A 21,311-nucleotide genomic window follows, 5' to 3' on the forward strand; every position below is an offset into this window, starting at 1 on the left:
TAACTGTGAATGCGAGGCATGATTGAATTATCCCTTTCTCTAGCCTTTCCTTACCTGGAACAGGAGCAGTACTCTACGAAGGAACCAAACCTGACTGCAACATATATCGAACCAGATTCTACATCAAATTGAACCAAATATCCACGTCAAACCAGAACCATACTGTGAGCTGCACCAGATTTCTATTTGGACAGGGCTGACTTCCACTCTAGAGGGGGGCAGCTGTAACGAGATGGGTGAATCGAGTGTCACCCAGCCCTTCAGCAGGTCGATACGTTATCGACCTGTCGATCATTGATTGACCTAATTTACCAATTAGGTCAAAATAGTTTATTTTTGGCGGCGCTATCATCACCACGTGGTCAGCCGGCTAGAAATTTTACATAAAGACGCCATTGTGGAGTTGTTGTCGAAAGAGTAAGCACGTGGTGTCAAGTTCTCTTCACTGATTCTCTGCAATCATCTTTTCTCCGACGTTGCGGAGTAATAATTAAAGTAAAAATTGTGAAAACGAGTCTCTCGACGTTGCGAGAGCAATAGTGAAGTGCCAGTTAGGCTGTATTTATCGAAAAAGCCCTCGACGTTGCGAGGTGAAGTTAGTTCGTTGTTGGTTGGTGTACTTTACCACCTGTTCAGAGGACCAGTTATTGTTTCGTGTACCAGTCGCAATTAATTTGTGGATGTCTCGCCGAGGAAGTAAGCCCCGTTGGACCAGGGGTCTGGGATACTTAGACGACGAGGAGCTTCCGTAAGCTGAAACCATCTACATCTATCTACTATCTCTTTCCTTTCTATACTCCCTGTGTGCAAGTGTGAGAGAGAGAGAGTATGTGCTTTGCGATCCGGTACCAGTAATTTCGTCTAGGACCATCTGTCCTTGTTCCTCGCTGAGGAATTTCTTTGTTCCGAGAAATAAATGCTTTCGAGAACGTTCTCGCGTGATTATTACTATTATTTAGTCACATTAATAGGTATCGTAGGTTATTATAATTGATTTCATTCACGATTAAGTTCAATTAAATTCCAATTATTATTATTATTAAATTGAATCGATTATTTTTGATATTTGTATAATTTTGTGAATCAATTAAATATATAGATTTTCGCGTTAACGAAATTGTTAATCGAGATATTAATTTTCTTTGCATTAATTAATTCAAATAAATTTAATTTTATGTTAATAAAAGTCCTTGATTAAACATATACAATTGGTGTAAAGACTATTTGTGTTCGCGAGTATTTTTCGCGGTTTTCAGGTAAACCAGAGCTAGCCAGCTTTCCCAGGTTTCTCGTTTTCTGGCCTAAAAAACGAGTGGCGTCCACAGGTAAGAATCATTAAATAAGTAAATTTGTTGGGTAGATTGGCACCTACACGGTCAGGGATTAAGGCAACTTGCCCTGATCGCGGTAGCGTTGCAATGTTAATCTGTGATAGTAGAAAAATAAGTTCTGCCGAAAAATGTCAAATAATGTTTAATAATTATCAAGTCGAAGAAGTCAGTAAAACCAAATATCTTGGTGTAATTATTGATAATAAATTGAAATTTAATGAGCATGCCGAATGGATTATAAGTGAAGTTAACAAGAAAATAAATTGTATGAGTAAGTTAAGATTCACTTTGAGTTATTTTGCCAAAGTAACCTTGTTTAAAAGTATTATATCTCCGCACCTGGAATACTGTAGATCTCCTCCCCCTGAGGGTGCCAACCAACAGGACTTCACCAACAGAGAGGGTAATTTTCTCCGGAAAATTACGCTCTGTGCAGAACACCTAGCTAGCGCTAACCAAGATCTCGATCATCGGGTACCAGATAGTGTAGACCTTTTTGCACTCAACAATGCAGTCTATGATGTGGCTCGAGGGTTAACCCAGGGAAGACGAACACCTGTCAATCCTGAGTTAAGCCTGAAAAGACGCATCGAACACTTAAATACTCACAGGCCTTATACGCCAAGAATTCGGCGTATCGTGGCGAATATCAGACGTGAACATCACACTTTGAATACGGCCGTGTTACTGATCCTAAAGGAGAGGTACACAGGCAAAATAAGATCGCTAATGGCCGTTGAAAAGTGATTAGCAAAGCGGTACAAGCGACGAAGGGACAACAGATTGTTCCAATCTAACCCTTCGCGCTTTCTTAAGCCTCAAGCCCCTGTCACTTATGAGCCTCCGAGTGCAGAAAGAGTCGAAACCTACTGGACCGAAATATATGATCGCGCTAGTGCGCTAGATGTAGACACTCCAGCCCTTCAACTTTTCAGAGAATTCTGTGACGAACATCTATCACGAATTCCTGAAGAGTCTCAACGAGTCAGCATTGAAGATATCAGGAATGCTTTGAAGGGCACGAAGAACTGGGCTGCCCCTGGGCCAGATGCAATCCCCACCTTCTGGTGGAAAAAATTGACGTCATCCCACCAGCATCTGGCTCGTATCTTCTCAGAATATCTAGGAGGAGATACACCCATTCCTGGATGGCTTGTTGAAGGGCGTACTGTGCTGATCCCCAAAAGTGGTGATCTGTCCAAGCCCAAAAACTACAGGCCTATTGCATGTCTAAATACTCTCTACAAATTGTTTACGAAGATTTTGAACGAGAAGATTTTAACTGCAATAGAACCTGTATGGAGACAGATAAACGAACAACGTGGCAGCAAGCGTGGCTTGACAGATTGCAAAAAGAACCTGCTAGTAGACCGATGCGTCACAATGGACGCATACTACTACAAGCGCAACTTGTCAATGGCCTGGGTGGATTACAGAAAGGCCTTTGATACAACATCACACGAGCTTCTCCTCTACTTGCTCGAATGCCTTTCAGTACCCCCACAAATAGTGAGATGCATCGAACATCTGATGCCGCTCTGGAGGACACGTTTCACCGTAACATTTGGTGAAACAAGAGTGTCTACCAGAGCAGTGCCATTTAGGAGAGGCGTATACCAGGGAGATACCCTGAGTCCTCTTCTATTTTGCATCTCACTACTGCCATTATCTGTCACTTTACGCCGAACGTCTGGATATAAAGCCGGACGAGTCTCCAACCGCGTACTCAAAGTCACACATCTATTTTATATGGATGACTTGAAAGTGTACGCGGCAAATCCTGAGAGACTCCGAACAGCCCTAGAGGTTGTTTCCGAGTATACCAGTGCAATCGGCATGGAGTTTGGGTTGGACAAGTGCGCAGTTGCCCACTTAGTAAAAGGAAGATCGCCGAACTGGAGTGATAATGTCGAGCTTACAGACAGGAGCATCATAAAACATCTGGATGCTGGAGAGTCATACCGATATCTTGGACAGGCACAATCTCCTTTACAGGACGTGTCTGTCATCAAAGATACTCTCCGCAGTGAGTACAAGTGGCGACTTAAGAGAATATGGGGCTCTGAATTATCAGGCCCTAACAAAGTCAAAGCCACGAACATGCTCGCTGTCCCAGTCTTGCTATACTCATTCGGAGTTCTCAAATGGCTCCGAAAAGAGCTTAAAGAACTGGACATTATCACGAGGCAAGTGATGACGTTATATTGAAGTCATCACCCACGATCTTCTGTCCAACGCCTATACTTTCCCCGTGATCTGGGAGGGCGTGGACTACTAAGTTTGGAGTGTCTACATGACAGGTTAGTGATAGGCCTTGCTTATGACATCTATGAGAGCTCTGATCCTCTTCTCAAGTTCGTGAACAGCTTTGAACTATTAGGAAGGGATGCGTTCCTATATAGAGCAGCATATCAGGCAGCGCAGAACCTCGGCTCAGTTTTCTAGCAACCCAGACGGTCTAAGGCTTTTGCAATTCACCAGAGGGCAGCGAAAGGTTGATATAAAAACAACCGAGCAGTTAAAACTGCTCGACGAACATGTGGCAAAGTCCTTACATGGTGTGTTTTACCGGCATCTCGAAACACAGGACTTGTCACACCAGCTTACTTTTCAATACCTTAAGTCAGCTGGCTTGTTCTCTGAGACCGAAGGATTCATTATGGCCTGCCAAGATGGTGTATTTTCCACCCTCGCCTATCGGCGTGATGTTATGCACGAGCAACTCGAGGACACAAGATGCCGAGTTTGCCACGGTGATGTAGATGAGACGCTATTTCATGTATTATCGGCTTGTCCGATATTAGCGTGCTCAGCCTACATTCACCGGCATAATGCCGCCCTAAGAGTGCTGTATTACCACCTTCGGCACTCTTACGAAATAGACGAGACACCAGTGCTGCCTTATGTGCCCGGTGAAATTGAGTCAGTCGTTGAAAATGAGACTCTCTACGCCTAAACGCATTGAACACAATAAGCCCGATATTACTCTTTTCGACCATACCACCAAGCACGTATATTACATTGAATTCTCAGCACCGGCCGAGATAAAGATACGTGCGAAAGAAGAGAGTAAACAGGAACGCTACAGAGAGCTCATGGAGGTCATGAGAAATGTCTATCACGAATACACAGCGCACGTGATAGTCCTGGTGAGTGGCGCCATCGGAGGGATGAGGGACCGCTTTCTGACAGAGCTTCGAACAATACCAGCCTGCCATAGTCAGGCTGAGATTCTCGCGGCTCGTATGCAAAAAGCGGTCATCCTTGGTTCTCTCCGAATCCTGAGACGACTGTAAATAATGACTGAACGGCTGCAGCCCCGGCTCACCCTCAAACCTGAGGGAGTAGGGTGCCTGCAGGATAATCCCGTCTGGTCAGGCCCCAGGTGGGTCGAAGCCCTGGGATCCCTGGTCAGATACATTTGACGAATCGCAAGTTGATAATAATAACAATGATATACATATATACATATATACATTGTGACATTATTTTTCGATAACGTCCCATTGTCAGCTCTAGAATTGCTTATTAAATATTTAAGGCTGATAATAGCCCATTTAGAGTGTTCTATGAGGATTTATAAAGAAAATCTATTTGCTTAAAGCTCATTTGAGCAGTTACCTTGACTTCTATAATCGAATCATGCCTATTTTCACATGTTTCATTCATCATAATTATTTTCTGTACGCCAAAATACTTAATGGCTTAATTATATTATTGTTTCATTTAAATTTATAAGTCATAAGAGTTATTTTCAATTGATTTGTAGAGGGTAATTATTATTTATCAAGTTATTAATTATTATTTCATGCAAACCAAGGCTTAGGGATTTATTTAGTATTTAAAATTAGTTTGTAATCTCAATAACACAAAAAGAAGCAGAGTTAAAATCAGCAAGTAAAGTTATCAAGAAATATGGACCGTTGTGGGGAGAGTTGGGAGGCTGTAGTGGAGAAGAAGACCAAACGAACGAGTCACCCTACAGTTTTCCCATGCTGGGAGACGTTCCAGCCCTGAGGGTTGTAGTCACGGGGCTGTCGCCAGTGAAATGGGACTCCAAGGAGAAGATGGAAGTGTAGATGTGGTCTTAGGATTAAGTTGTTGAGTCTAGAAGATAAGTTTTTGAGTTTAGAATTAAGTTTTTAGTGCACCTTAGAATTAAGTGACCCCTCCACATGAAAATCTGGGAGAAGTCACGTAAAGATAACCACCAATAAGAAATGTGTCTCGATAATTTGAAAAGAATTAAACCCTGGAAGGGAAAAGAAGAACAAAGGTTAAGAATTTTAAATTGAGATTTTTGCAAGTGAGTCGAGTGAAAAGCCGAGTTTGAAGGAGTCGAGAGATGGCCAAGCTCCGAGTCAGTCGAGGGCAAGCCACAGAAGAAGGTAGTCAAGATCAAGCCAAGACTGGAGTTTGAGAAGATGAAGGTCCAGTGAAGGTTCAGTCAGCAAGCTGGAACACAGGAGAGGTACTGCTCCTGTGAAAGGAGGTCCAGAACAACTAGGACCAGGTTCAGTAAAACTATTAACATCTAGAGCTTAGCTGAAACTGTAAGTTATTGAGAAGGAATTTGTAATGGGTTAATAGGTAAATTTGTAGTTAGTAAAAATTATTTTTGTTGAATTAAAGAAAATCCGTGAGGCTTGGTTTGCTCTCGTACTCGTCAGTTTAAGCTTAATTGCAGATTTTGATAAAGAAGATATGATTTAGTTTAATGGATTCGATTTAAAGGTTTGTTTATTGTGGAAAATTAAAATATTGCGTTTGTGAGTTTAGAATTTTGAGTTACGATGTATTGAGAAACATTTTGTTAAGAAATATTCTTTAGTTAGTATGTAAGGTTTATTTGAGCTCCAGAATTGTAACAAGTCAGAGTTCTAGTTGATTCATTTTGAAGATTGTGATAGCGTAACTGGTTATTTGATATAGAAATTTGTGATGATGTTTTGAGTTCTAGTAATTGTTAAAGATACCTAATTGAAAAAATTATTCGGATAAATTTGAGAGTTAACAGAATATGTTGAACTTGTCAACAATCGGAGAAAAAAAGTCCTCATGGGTTTGTGCGCTCGCGAGAAGAAAAAAATCGTGGTAGGAGGTGTACAAATCGGTCGTAGGGACAGCCTATAAGCATTGTTGTAACGCATACTCTCACGCGGTTGGCTCTATCTGTTTCACGCGACTCTCATTTGATTATATATCTGCAATTATAGGTCCGTAAAATCGCAAAGTACTAATAACTAATTAATTTTTTTTTATGAAACTATCGATTTTAAACGTTATCAATTTTGATTCTTGTTAATTGGAGCTATAGTTTTAATTATTTTGAATATTAATATATACATTTTTGTTTATTCCATAAGTTCATCCTTCTATTATCAACATTCTACTCATCGGCAAAAATAATATGCATGCGCGGAGAAAATAATCAGAACTTGATTATTTCACAAATCAAGTAAAAATATTATGGATGATACTATAATTTGCGTTAAATTTTTGGTTGATTCTATAAGACTATTTTTTATCCCATGTAATAAATAGTGTTAGGATTATTAAATTTAAAAAAGCCAGTCTGGGTGCGACCCGAAAGGTCCATACGACGAACTTTCCAGCGGAAAGAATGATAAAATTAAGCTAGTTTACCATTTTTTCCAGTTGTTTGATTCTGCATAAAAAATGGCTGGACCGATTTTGCTCAAGATCTAATAAGGTCTGAATTACATAATTATGGATTGAATAAAACTGGTCCCATGTCAATATCATCATTTGTTCTCGAGATACACGAGACGAAAATTAAATCCGAACATACATACATACGTCCATGTGCACACACTCTCAACCCTTCGGAACATACATCTCCCATACTACAGTCATTACTGTCGTGATGAGAGAAAATCTCACGCCTTCTGCGCAAGCGTCGAGAGCGAAATTTGAAATCTACTCAAATAATTTAAGATTATATATCAAGTAAAATAGGCTGCGTGCTTTTTTACCTACGGACAAAACCCCCGTGACAGAATACCCTCGACAAAATCTCCGTAAATCGAAATCCCCTCCCCAAAATACCCGTGCAAAAATTACCCTTATTACAAATTTACCCTTCATCAAAAATATCCTTATCTTAACTTAAAGCCACGGATTGGGATATTTTATAAGTCACTTGTAGACTATTCTACAAAATTTTGTGAAAATTGACAATTGGTTCTGCCCAAAAGCCATGAATTGGGATATGCTATAAGTCACTTGAGGTATGCTATAATACTATATAATAATGAGATATGGGATAATCAACCAACAACAAATAGAAAACGATTTTTTTTCACATTACAAACATTTCAATAACGTTTACTACAACCAACAGTGATAAGAATATTGCAAAAAATAAAAAATTCTAGTTCAAAATGTATTGATATGTAATGATTCCTGATCAACATACATCACAGAAATGTTTAGTTAATGTCTCACAAAATCATATTTTCTACAAATACCAAAGAATTATTTCAAATTTGTCACAAAAGAAAATGTAATTTTCAACATAGCGTAAAAAACGATGTACATTACATAGATAAAACAAACTCAATATTTTAAATACTTTTAATCATACTGTAACGAAGTTACATTTTTAAGGCCGATATTATAGAAAATTAATTGGTCTGATGAATCGATAATCAGTAAAATCATTTTATCGACCCATGAGAAATAGCGCGAAATTTAAATTATCGGCGAAGCCTATTAATACCATGTATTAGAGAGAGAGGGTCATAAGAAACGTAATAGATCTGAGAGAGAGAGTTATTGTGATGATCTTGTTGCCATGACGACTTCCCCACGCAACCCACCACAATAGTGGTGGGGGATAGCAAAGTGGGCGGAGTCAAACAGTATAAAAGAGCTGGATTTTGCGGAGATCGTCACTTCACCTGTCTCCGAGGTACTAGACCAACGAGACCGACGAGAGTAGTAGCTCACGTCGTACAATACAGAGTTGTAGCTCTGGCTAAAGGGTTGTAGCCTTTTAGTTGCCCCGGAGAGTAGAAGCTTTCCGAAAATAGGAATTGGAGGGTTGAAGCCTTCCAGCCAAGAGTTGGTGCTCTTGGTTTTAGCTAGTGATCGAGAGTTGGAGCTCACGATCTTGAACCGTGTAGGAGTCGAAGCTCCTCGCTGACGAGTTGTAGCTCGTCAGCTATTCAGGCAAGGTTGTAGCCTTCCCTCGAAGAGTTGTTAGCTCTTCGAGTATCCCGGACGAGTTGTAGCTCGTTCTCACTTAGATAGGGTTCTAGAGTTAGAAGGTGAAGAGTCGTAGCTCACACCTATACCCCCTAGAAGAGTTGGAGCTCTTCGTCGACGAGTTGTAGCTCGTCGATTATTCAGGCAAGGTTGTAGCCTTCCCTCGAAGAGTTGTTAGCTCTTCGAGTATCCCGGTCTGGGTTGTAGCCCGACCAACGAGAGATTAGGCCACGGGGTAGACACTTCTGGGTGGGATTTTAAGATAGCAACTCTCTCTCTCTCTCGAGTATAACGGCACCTAAGTGAAAGTTTACTTTGTAAAACTGTACAATTGGAAATCTAGAATAGAATACATATATGTTGTAAATAGTTTATATAATAAAGTTGAAATTGGATTTTAATTGGTGTCTAGAGAATTTACTTTGTAACGCATCCGCCATAGAATCCTGGGCCATAGAATTTAGATAAATTGTTAAATTGGGGCGGGAATTTTCTTGGGGACTCGCCTTGAGAAAATTTAGGTGTTACAATACGAAAATAAACCCATTGAATAAATGTCACATTAGTTATGAAAATTCTCAGTAATTGTGTCAATAACAATAAAAACTAGAGTTAATTTACGTTTGATAATTAAATTATAATTATATATTATGGTATTTCCTTTAAATAAATTCGATTGAACTATATTACGTTTTTTTTAATAAGAATGGAAATAAAATTTAAATTTTTTCCAAACAACTTAACGATTTTCTTCTTTATAATTTAATATAATCCTTTTTTTCAACATTAAATAATGGTACATTTCCATAATACTGTAGTATTCCTTAAACAAATCGAAATTTTATCTTATTAATTTTATCTAATCTATTAACATTTTTCTTGCGCTCAAAAGTTCGTGTATGATGCTAAATACGAAGCACATTCGCTATATTTTTCAAATATTGCAACTTGCATTCATTATCATAGTGTTCGACAATATTTTTCAATCGTGTGTTATAATCACAAAAGTCTTTCCGACATTTCGGAGGAGCTAGACCAGTATTTCGTTTATTTATTTTCAAATCAACAATAGCGTGTTCAGCCTTTAAAGCCGAAATAAATTTAACAATATCGGCATGCTTGGTTCTTACAAGCGCATTAAAAGATCGATGCCACTCTTCTACTCCGTTATTCGAACGCATATCACCCGCTAACACGCGTTCATAACAATTCCACATATTAATTGCGAACAATGGATTAGAACGTGTTTTCTGATTGCGTTTCAATGATCCGAGCCACGTTGACTCATAATAATCTAATAACTTTCCAAGCATATCATTATTTTCAACAAAAAATTGGCCATTAATAAGATCATCATAAGCAGCGTATACATCATTGGGTGGTACAAACGCCAAACTCATCAACATACGGATATTTTGCGCAACTCTGATACAATTATTGTACGATGACTGTAAACCATACTCTTGTATGTGACGCCACACACACTGTAAATAATGAAAGAGACATCCGCTAACCAAAATTCCAGGAAATACAATTTAAAAAGCATTTATATAAGCTAGTTCAAAGTCAGTTAACATACATCGTAATCGATTTTCATTAGATAAATGTTCTTTTAGTACACTTAATATTTTTACGTAGATCTTCTCAGTTTTATCTGGTGCCAAAACATAAACAAGCGGTGTAGTACGTCCATCAACAACACCATGTATTGTATACAACTGTTTAAATAACAAAGGTACAGAGTTGAAAGTACCATCCCCACACCACATTTCACACTGTGATAGTAAATCGGAATTAGCAGCTGTAGAGTAGATCAAAAAACGCGATTTATTCCCACCATTATCATGGAGCAGAAAAATCTCATTATTTTTGGTTACTTTTAATTCTTCTGGAATCACCAAATCGCTTCGAGATGTAGATTTTACATGCATTTTATTCACCTGTCGAACACGATGGATTGTATGCTGCAACGATGAAATTTTTTCCAACAACAGGAGATTTTGCTGCTTGAATTGTTTTAGCAATAACGCTCAACGGTGCTGAATCACTATTGCCCGCATGACATTTTAATTTCGCACGTAAAATTTTTGCTTTAACCTCCGCAGCATCAGCTGCATGCTCATGTTTCGGCACTGATCTAACAACTTTACCTGAAACAATGTATGCTGATAATATACATATAAAATCAAGACCATTTCATCCAATATTCATTATATTTACGTACCTTCAACTTCATCAGAATTGGTATGAAGAATTTCTGAGCAAGGCATCCTACTATTGTGCGAAACACAACGCCATGTGACACTTCCGTTATTATAACTTTTGAGCGAATACAAATGTCCCTCAAACAATAACAATTTCTTTCCTTTTTGGGAAGTTACAAATTTCAGCGTCATGAAACTAAAAAAAGCAGCTAGAAATTGCAGAAAAATATTCCCTTTGTACTTGCTTTACACACAATACAAGTCTCACTAATGTACAACAAAATATACACTACTCCATTCTTCATCGATATTCGATACACCTTGTTACGGCATGATCGCGAATTAACAGCAGTAATGTCGCGAATTTGAAGATAATTTACCGACAGACTATTTCCGTAATCAATTCAGGTACTTCTACAGCTGACAAATATTTTTAATGGCGGGAATTTTATCTATCGGTTACTTTCAACACGGGTATTATAACAGAGGTATTTTTGATTGCGGGAGTTTCGCTGAGGGTTTTTTGTCTACGGGTAATAACACGCGTTACCAGTAAAATACAATATCAAATATCACTTTCTTTTTCATGATATATTAAATATGACGATTATTAAACTAAAGAATATTTTATTTCGGATGACTACACAATAAATGAAAAATAATGAATTCAAACAAATAATTTATTAAAGTTGAACATGAGAAATTAAAACTACATATTTTGAACATATTTGTGATGATTTGACTGCAACTATTGCACGTATTTGAAACTTGCACTTGACCTTAATTAACTTATTTCAATTAAAAATTATTTTACTTATTAATATTTAACAAGAATTATTTTTTCCTCCAAATTAACGTCACAGAATCACTATTATTTATAATAATATTATTCTTATGGTCAAGATAATTAACATATTAAATTACATCAATTCAGTTGAATAATAAAATATTACAAAACATTGTAACAATGTTTAAGTAAGAACGATATAATTTCACCACTAACTTACTACTATTTTTGGCAAAAAGGACAAGATTAATTAGTAATACTGTCACATTCAATTATAAGTAATTAGTAATTAGAGCATTACACGAGGTACAACTTTTAATTGTATAACTATTTGCCCTACGCGGACATTGATAACACAATCCACGCTCTGAAAGCTGAGTATTCTTGGGTGGCTTAATTTTTCCAGTTTTTAAAATAATTGATCTCAGTTCTAAGGATAGAGTAGGTAATTCAAGACGATTAGTTAATTGCGGATGAACTAACTGAGAGTAAAGCTGTTTCAAGTATTCTCGCCGAGCTACTTTTGTGCCAGTATTTTCATCATAAATAATTTTTGAATTTATTCCAGCAATCTTGAGAAACGCATAAAAAATCACCATTGCCCAGCGTCGTGTATCTCGACCAACATCATACTCTCCTTGCAGTTGATCTACAACATCGACACCAGTTTTTGTTTGGTTTTAAAAAGTTACTATTTCTGGTTTCAGTTTGTCCCCAGTATCTTCATCAATTTTAGCAGATTTGTGTAGAGTAGAGTGCATAAGAACATTCTTAGATTCTTTTGGGACATATGACACTACCCTAGTAAAAAAATAAATACTGATTCTTATAAGAATGTTATAAGATTCATATGTGAATCCTATATGAAATTGGCCGTATATGAATCGTATAAGAATCATATATGAAAATTATAAAATTTTTGCATGAACAATTTTTCAAGCTGAATTTCATCGGATGATTACACAGTTAATAATAAATTTTACTGAATATTATTTAAACATATTAGAAGCTGTTAGAACTTATGTTTTATATCATTTATATTAAAGTTTTTTTATGTACAACTTTTTCTAATATTGATTTCTAATATTTTCAACTAAACAGACATAATTTTTTGTGCGAAAGATTTTTCCATTAATATTTTGCACCTGCTCAGCCTGGTAACGCTGAGTTTCACGAACACAAATTAAATATTCTGACAAGTCTATATAATTTTGTTGATAACATTAAGAATGATATGAATTATCAGAAACTGGTACTAATTCACGAATGACAACATATGTATCGTTATTAATTAGAACAAAGAATTGAATAATACCAAATAATACTTGATTATTCCAAGCAATACAAGAATTACATTTTTTTTTCTCACGATAATATTTTTCTGAAGTATATACTTTAGATTTGATCTTTACTCGAACATAAATACCCAATATCTGATTTTCTAATTCATCTAAAGGTATTGAAATTTCAGTATGGAGCGCAAAAAACATTGATTGTGTTAAATTAATATTTTCCATACGAAAGGATAATACAACTGAATCATCTAATTTATCAGTAGAATTTTCTTTTGAAATTTTATGGTCAAGAATTTTTTTAGCACTATAAAAATTTAGTTTGTTCACAATTTCCATGTTTATTTTGTTTAGTCCAGTCGAACAAATTGTGTTAAATGTGTAAGTTGATGTATATTATAAGTACATTTGTTTAGGCCATATAAGTGCATAAAATCTTTACTAAACATTGTTATCATATGATCAGCTGTATCTAATTCATCAAGTGAAATAGTTTTCTTCAATAATATATAAATAGCTCTCACTAAAAGTAAATAATGTTTAAAATATCGTTGAGGTAATTTTCCTTTTAGAATAACTGGAAAACAATATAAATTTATATTTAAAATTTCAGAGGCTTTGAAGAATGTTTTATATTTAAGGGTCCGAATATCACGATTGATATTATCAGGTACATGAAGATTACGAAGTTCTTTGTTAATTTCTTTACAAGTTGATTTGTCAATATAATATTCAGTATCTTCTCTTCGGAACTAGCATTTCATGAGAGTTTTAAAAACTCCTGTTACACCATGCATATATTCTGGAACAAATCCTGTTGATAGATTAAAATATGGAATAAGTGCAGCAATCGATACACCTTTGATTCCTTTATAATGCTTGATGCCTCTTCTTATAGCTATTTGTGAATACGATAAAATACTTGCATCTGTTCGTGATCGATATTTTCTATGGAGATTGAAAACATGATTATGTCCAGAACCAATACGGCTAATCACTCCAGGATTTTCACAGTAAGGACAACTATAGTAACCTGAATGCTGCATCAAATTTAATACATCTGCTTTTGCTGGAACATCTAAGTTTGCTACAGGAGCTATTACTCGACTATGTATCATACATTTTGTTGGATGTCTCCAATCAAATCCATCTTCAAATAATGATTGCAAAGTGTAAGCAAATGATTTTAGAAATTCAGAAGACTGCGATTTTTTACTTCCACAATATAAACCAGCAACAAGCTGAAACGGTCGTCTTTGTGCTAGAAGGATATTAAGTATTTGGAGTTGGATTGGCCATAATTGTGTTGTACTACTCTTTTTAACAGGAGCACCATCAACGTTCCAAATAAAAATTATGTCATAATCTGATAGTAGTATTTCTTGTTTCAGTTTTTCATAACTTTCACCAGAATATATATCTGTTAAAATATTATCTTTTTCTTCATCTATTATTCCATTCTGTTGTTCTATCAAACTATAAAGGTTTTGTTCCTCAAAATAATTAATTAAAATTAAACGAATATTATTTTCAACGAAAAATCCATTAATATTAGATCTATTACATTTAGGACATGAAATTACGTTAACATCAGAAATTGTACCACAATAGGATCCACAGTCTTCACAAAATCTGTTTTTGTGAACAGGATTATTGAAATGTGGAATATTTTCACCTAGAATTTTTCTTAAAAAATATATCGTGTTGGGAATTTTGTTGGGTTGAGGTAGTGCATCATTGAATAAGTGTAGAATTTGTTCAATACTTTGATTCGTCATCGAATTTGTTAAAGCTATTGTTAGCAATCGGTAAACAAATTCTGCATTTTTCATTTGACATTGCGGATAAAGTGGACAATCAAACCATGAAATTTCTTCTTTATCGTTCTTTTCTTCACAATTTGAAAATTCATTTTCAAATCCCTCATTATTCGTTGATGAATTGTTATCAAAAATTAAAGATTCTTCACTCAAATTTGATAGTGAATCATCATCATTTTCTCCAATTAATTGGGTTTCATTTTCAACAATTATTCGTTCGTTTTCCTGCTCCCATCGCCTTCTTGTTGATCGAGGAACACCTGACTACGATATAACATAATTAATTTTTATATCTTTTTCATATGAAAAGTAAACTTACATCAACGTTTTTGAAATACTGTCGATATTGTCTTTTCATTCTTATTATTATTTGTATTACCATATACTTATTTCAGAGGAATTACTTTTGAAAGTAACTTTGATATTAAAGAAAAAAAATGAACACAAATGTTTTTTAACATTGACTATCTTCACATTGCGTCCATAGTAACTGTAACTAACATTATTCTTGTCACTTTTAGAAGTGCTGAAAGCCTTTAAATTAAACTTATAAAATGCATTTTCTCGTGGAAGGAAAAGATACATGTATTTATACTATTGAAATAACATCCATCTGTAAAATTTATACAAAATTAGATGAAGGCCATGAGATTGATTTTCACTGGCCAAGTTATAATGAAATGACAACTATTTCTGGAAAATTTTTATATCTTTCAGGTAAATAAATCAATCATAAAATAACTAGTAATGATGCATAGAAACAGTATGTGAAAAAATGCTTGATAGAACGACTTAATCAAAAAGGGTCTAATAATTGAATAATCAACTATTGCATGCATAAAATAAATAACAAATAATATCATTGTATATTTGATATATATAAAAAATATAATATAATATAAAATAAATAAAAAATCATATAATTGTATATATAAAATATATAGAAAAAATAATTTCAGAATCTTTGGATCCGCACAAAACAGGCATCTTGGAATGCCTGTAAAAACTGGCGCCAAGTCCACATTCAAGTAAAATTAGTATAAATGGAAAAAAGGTAGGATCAAAAAAACATGTGAAATCAAGTAAAACGCCAAGTTAGCTGCGTCTTTTTTCATAATTTTTTCGAACTAGCAATGTACTATTGACTTATAAAATTTCAGTTAATTTTGAAGTACAAAAAAAAAATCTTCAAAACCAAAAAACTATGGAACTTGGCCCAATTTTGTCTTTAAAGTCTGCCCAATTCAGTTTCAAATGTTCTTATGTATGAACTATAATATATGGAACTGTTGAAAGAATTTAAAAAAAAAATTTCCCGCTGAAAGATCTCAAATTGAATAAATCCTGTTTTCAATTGTTTATAACAAATTTAATTGTTATAAACAATTAACATTAACAACAAGTAGCATATAACTTTCCGAACAACCCCCTCTACATATCTGTTAAATTTGGTCGCAATCGAATTAACCGTTTTGGAGATTACTCCGTACAGACAGATAGACACCAGAAATTTATATAGTACTATATATACGTGCAAGTGAAAGTTCGGTAACATTTCGTGCGATCAAAATGAAAGTTTAATGACGAATTGGAATTTTGAAGACAGTCACCAAACTTCCAAAAAAATTTTCTTCTTCCAAATTAATTTTTTTGTTCAATAAGGTTACTAGAAACAACGCGCGCTCTCCGATGGTGCTGTCTCAAGACGACAACGTTAAAAATTATTTAATTTTTATTTTTATTTATTTCGAAAATTTAAAAATTTATAACAATTTTAGGTAGTTCCTATGCTACATAGGTGTATTTTCGGCTCTTTTATTACTTTGCCAAGCCAGTTTTTTATTCTCCTGAAATAGAAAAAAGTTCAATGAAATAATGTCTTATAAAAATAGTGAAAAATATGATATTTCAATAGGACATTATTTGAAGCCAACCACAAAATTTATAACAATTTTGGATAGTTCTTATGCTACATAGGTGTATTTTCTGCTTTTTTATTACTTTGCCAAGCCAGTTTTTTATTTTCCTGAAATAGAAAAAAGTTCAATAAAATAATGTCTTATAAAAATAGTGAAAAATATGATATTTCAATAGGACATTATTTGAAGCCAACCACAAAATTTATAACAATTTTGGATAGTTCCTATGCTACATAGGTGTATTTTCTGCTTTTTTATTAGTTTGCCAAGCCAGTTTTCAATTTTCCTGAAATAGAAAAAAGTTCAATGAAATAATGTCTTATAGAAATATGCTTTTTTATTAGTTTGCTAAGCCAGTTTTTTATTTTCCTGAAATAGAAAAAAGTTCAATGGAATAATGTCTTATGAAAATAGTGAAAAATATGATATTGCAATAAGACATTATTTGAAGCCAACTACAAAATTTATAACAATTTTGGATAGTTCTCATGCTACATAGGTGTATTTTCTGCTCTTTTATTACTTTGCCAAGCCAGTTTTTTATTTTTCTGAAATAGAAAAAAGTTCAATGGAATAATGTCTTATGAAAATAGTGAAAAATATGATATTGCAATAAGACATTATTTAAAGCCAACCACAAAATTTATAACAATTTTGGATAGTTCTTATGCTACATAGGTGTATTTTCTGCTTTTTATTACTTTGCCAAGCCAGTTTTTTATTTTCCTGAAATAGAAAAAAGTTCAATAAAATAATGTCTTATAAAAATAGTGAAAAATATGATATTTCAATAAGACATTATTTGAAGCCAACCACAAAATTTATAACAATTTTGGATATTTATTATAATTGTTTTTTCTTTCAATCATCTAGAACATCATTTTATCCATGATTCCAAATGAAATCTATTAAAATCGATATGCAACACGCGGGAAACACTTCTTATTTTTTTAATCATATTCTTTTGTTGTTATTATTCGACAAACACTTATTTTTTATTGATTATTTAATACTTTTCTTTACCAATAATTCCTAAAAAAGTTTATTTAAATATACAACACGCGGGAAAAATTTTTCATTATTCAGAACATAGATGTCTCTTGATTAGGCAAGAGAGAAGAAAATATCACGAGGTTAACGTGAAAGAGAGTGATTACAATACGTAACGCAAGAAAGAGGGCACTGTAGGGAGCCCAATGTGAAAGAAAGTGACAAAAGACACATTCAGTAAGAGAGAACACATGATAGAGCGCTCGATTAAGTAGAGTGAAACAGCGAGCGAAAAAATCTTGAATAGCAGAAATATCGCTGTTAGGGGCGTGGCTTATTTATTACTCCGTTAATAATTAATAAAAAATTCTCGTTTAACGTTTAATTGGAAGCTCATGATATAAGATAACTACCTATTAAATATGAAATCATAATATGTAGCAATTATAAAGATATTTGCATATAAAGATGCGTTGATGACGTCACACAAAATTTTTCGTGTATAGAGTAGTCGGTAGCCTCGGCGCTCATGGGGGAAAGAGCGCGCTAGTGAGAAAGAGAGAGAGAAAGGGAAAAGGTGAATGTGCACTTGGCGCCGAGTATCTACCGCTACTCTAGATAAAGTCAATCGTCAGTATGAACGTGTCTTAAAGAGTCGCAAATCCTCTACAAAAAGTACTTCGAAATCCTCAAAAACTAAGCCAAACGACAAGCCTGATTCATTAAGTGCAGAAATTTTGGAAAATTTAGATGAAGAAAAGCCAGCCTGGAGAGAAAATCTTCCATCAACATCGAAAAAAGAAAAAAAGTAATATAAAGCCGTTTCCTTTTTATCGACAAGTCAACCTCTATCTTCCCTTCCCGAACCAAATCCTCATTTTATTATTGACACTCAACCAACTCAATCAGGACCTGTAAAAAAATTTACAGTTAAATCAGACACTGAACAACGAAAAAAATTAGTATTGAATGTCTCACTTGCACTTGCATCTGTCAGCCAACAATTTGAAGAATTAAAAAATTATATTTCAGATGAAAATAATGGAGATGATTCACTAGAAAATAAAAAGAATGACGATTATACAAATAAAAATAAAAAAAGAAAAATTCAACATATTTTAATTTCATCATCATCATCATCATCATAATCAGAAGATGAGAGACAAATAAAATATACTAGAGAAATAATAACAGCAAATTTCAAAGAAGAAAAAAATCAACCTCCAAATTATGGTGATGACCAAAAAATAAAAGATACGAAATGGACATTAAAATATCCAGAAGCAATACCTGGAATAACAACGGAGCTTATAAAGGGTTCTGGAATTTATGTAGAGACTGCTACTTTTGAAATGCTTAAAAGAAGAGCCAGAGATCAAAAAGCCTTAGCACGAGGTTTATTGGATCTCATTTATATAGAAGTTGCCCTCAGAACCTGTACACTATGTGGTGGACAGCCAAAAAATTTAGATGTAAGTGAAATAATAGTGTTAGAGGACCGCTTGACCAACATGCTCGGAAAATTTTGATGAATTTCGTGGAAGAGCATCGGGTTCTCCATGTTGGAAAAAAATGATTGATTCTGTCATCGATGGAAGTTTGAGAAATAAATTGTGGGACAAAAAATCAAAAAAATTAAAATTAATGTTTAAAATATTTAAATTCTTATTTGTTTGACAATTATTGTTAATTAAGTCATTCATTGATTTCTTGTATTTTGAATAATAATAATACAGTGGTTAAAGAACATTATATTAGTAATTTTTACAGTTTGCGTTCAATTCTATATGTACCAATTAAAATTAAAATAAAAAAATTTCTAATTTATGAATGTTATAGTTTTCATATATGATTCTTCTAGAATTCATATCTGGCCAATTTCAGAGAGGATTCATATATGAATCTTATAATATTCTTGTACTAATCAGTATTTATTTTTTTACTAGGGTAGCGTACTTTTATCGGTAAACACAAATTTGCTGCTATAAATTGACCTGTTTTTAATTTCAGTCATTGCTTCCGGAATTTCTCTTTTATTACGTCTGATGGTTCCGACAAGAGTTGTATTGTTCTCTAATAAGTAGGTTGAAAGAGGTATGGATGTGAAATAATTATCACAAGTTATATTCCTACCTGTTTTTAGAATTGGAGTGGTCAATCTTTTAACGACATCAAATGGAGAATTAGACTTTTGAAATGGCCCTGGTGGTTGTTTTCCGCAGTAAATGTCTATATTATATGTATAAAATTTCTTTGAGTCAGTCATGGAGTAAATTTTTATACCATAATTATTATTGTTGTCATCTGTATCCATTGAATCTGATTGCTCAGTGTTAGATTCATGATCACTAAATTCCGATTCGGTGTCAGACATTTCATCAATATTGGAGACACCAGTATCACATTCGTCTTCAAAATCTGTAGCTCGGTCCATATTGCGTAACCTGGTTATTTTCAATGGAAATTTGTTATTCAATGTATAAATTAAATCCATTAATACGTGAAAAAAGTAACAACTTTTAAGTGATAAATGACAAATTATTATATTTTGTTAGAAGTTTTTCATTTAAGTTATTAAAATCTTACAAAATAAAATATTTGAGATAATTTAAACAATTATATTATGTATAATTTGTAAATATTTAACAATCACTCAAGTTGAAACATATTTTTAGGTTACGTATGTATTTATGGCAGAAAAGCATTATTACATAATATGTCTTACCTCCTTCGTTTGTACACTGAATAAATAATAGTAGTTAGAAACTAGGATATAACTGACAATTATTATTTATAAATTATCACATTTTTGGTTATTTAAAATAGTAAAATACTAGTACACTTGTACACGACTTTCAGAGTAATGTATATTCGTATATTTACATAGAGTAAATATGGCGGCTAGAAATTACGGAGATAGCCAAAATGGAACGAAGTCATACGAATAGTAATTTTTTATGTCCCTGACTTAACTTACGTGATGAGAGAAACTCTCACAGCCGACAAATAAAGAATTTTTTTTCTTTATTTTTTAAGTTTAAGAAGATTTTTCTTTTCGTATCGTTAAAAGCATTAAATTTTAGGAAGGTAAAAAAATTTTCAGAGGGTCATTCCATTTGAATTTAAAAAAAAAAAAGTTTTAAAAAAAGTGTGAGAGAATCTCTCTACACAATAGTTCCGAAGGGTTAAAAACTATACCATTCGACTCTAAAGGCCTTAAAACGTGGAGATATATCAAAATTTTCAATTTGCAAAATCGGACCTATGACAATAACTTTCCACTGGGAAGTTAAAAATGTAATATTGTTAACTTCACCTCTTCATATTTGATTGATCTCGAAAGTAAAAATTACTAGAATTACAACTTTTATTTTTTGTAAAGTGAGTGGTATTCTATGAAGTAAAAAATTATCTGAACAGTAAAATAATATCATCCAGTCGAACCAAAACAAATAATTGTGTAGGCCTAATGTTTACATTCCTTGTGTGTAGCGTTATATAGTCAAGTACAAAGGCAGCTTTGTTTACGAAAATTCACTCAATGTATCTAAACTGAATTATTGACTCATATAAGCGAAGACGAATTTACAATAATCAAATGAAATTTCAACTGAACTTTTCGTCATCTATTTATTCATTGGATTTCTTTTTGAATTATTAAATTTTTTTAATCTTTCCTATCAAATATCTTGAAAACGACATATCGACAATTAAAGACATGATGCGTATGATTTTTAG

At 33.9% G+C, this 21,311-nt stretch overlaps 1 protein-coding gene across 1 annotated transcript; it reads right to left on the minus strand.

The window, feature by feature from the left end:
• Positions 1-9,340: 9,340 nt before the first annotated feature.
• On the minus strand, positions 9,341-11,042 carry pre-mod(mdg4)-X. The gene is made up of 2 exons (XM_035090137.1): positions 10,786-11,042; positions 9,341-10,711 (listed from the first exon to the last, which is right to left on the minus strand). Exons 1-2 carry the CDS (start codon positions 10,955-10,957, stop codon positions 10,494-10,496), a joined length of 390 nt encoding a protein of 129 aa, XP_034946028.1. The 5' UTR covers positions 10,958-11,042; the 3' UTR covers positions 9,341-10,493.
• Between the last annotated feature and the right edge of the window lie 10,269 nt (positions 11,043-21,311).

This window comes from Chelonus insularis, unplaced genomic scaffold (genome assembly GCF_013357705.1).
Source record: "Chelonus insularis isolate UGA/USDA-ARS -01 unplaced genomic scaffold, ASM1335770v1 contig_75_pilon, whole genome shotgun sequence".
NCBI lineage: Eukaryota > Metazoa > Arthropoda > Insecta > Hymenoptera > Braconidae > Chelonus > Chelonus insularis.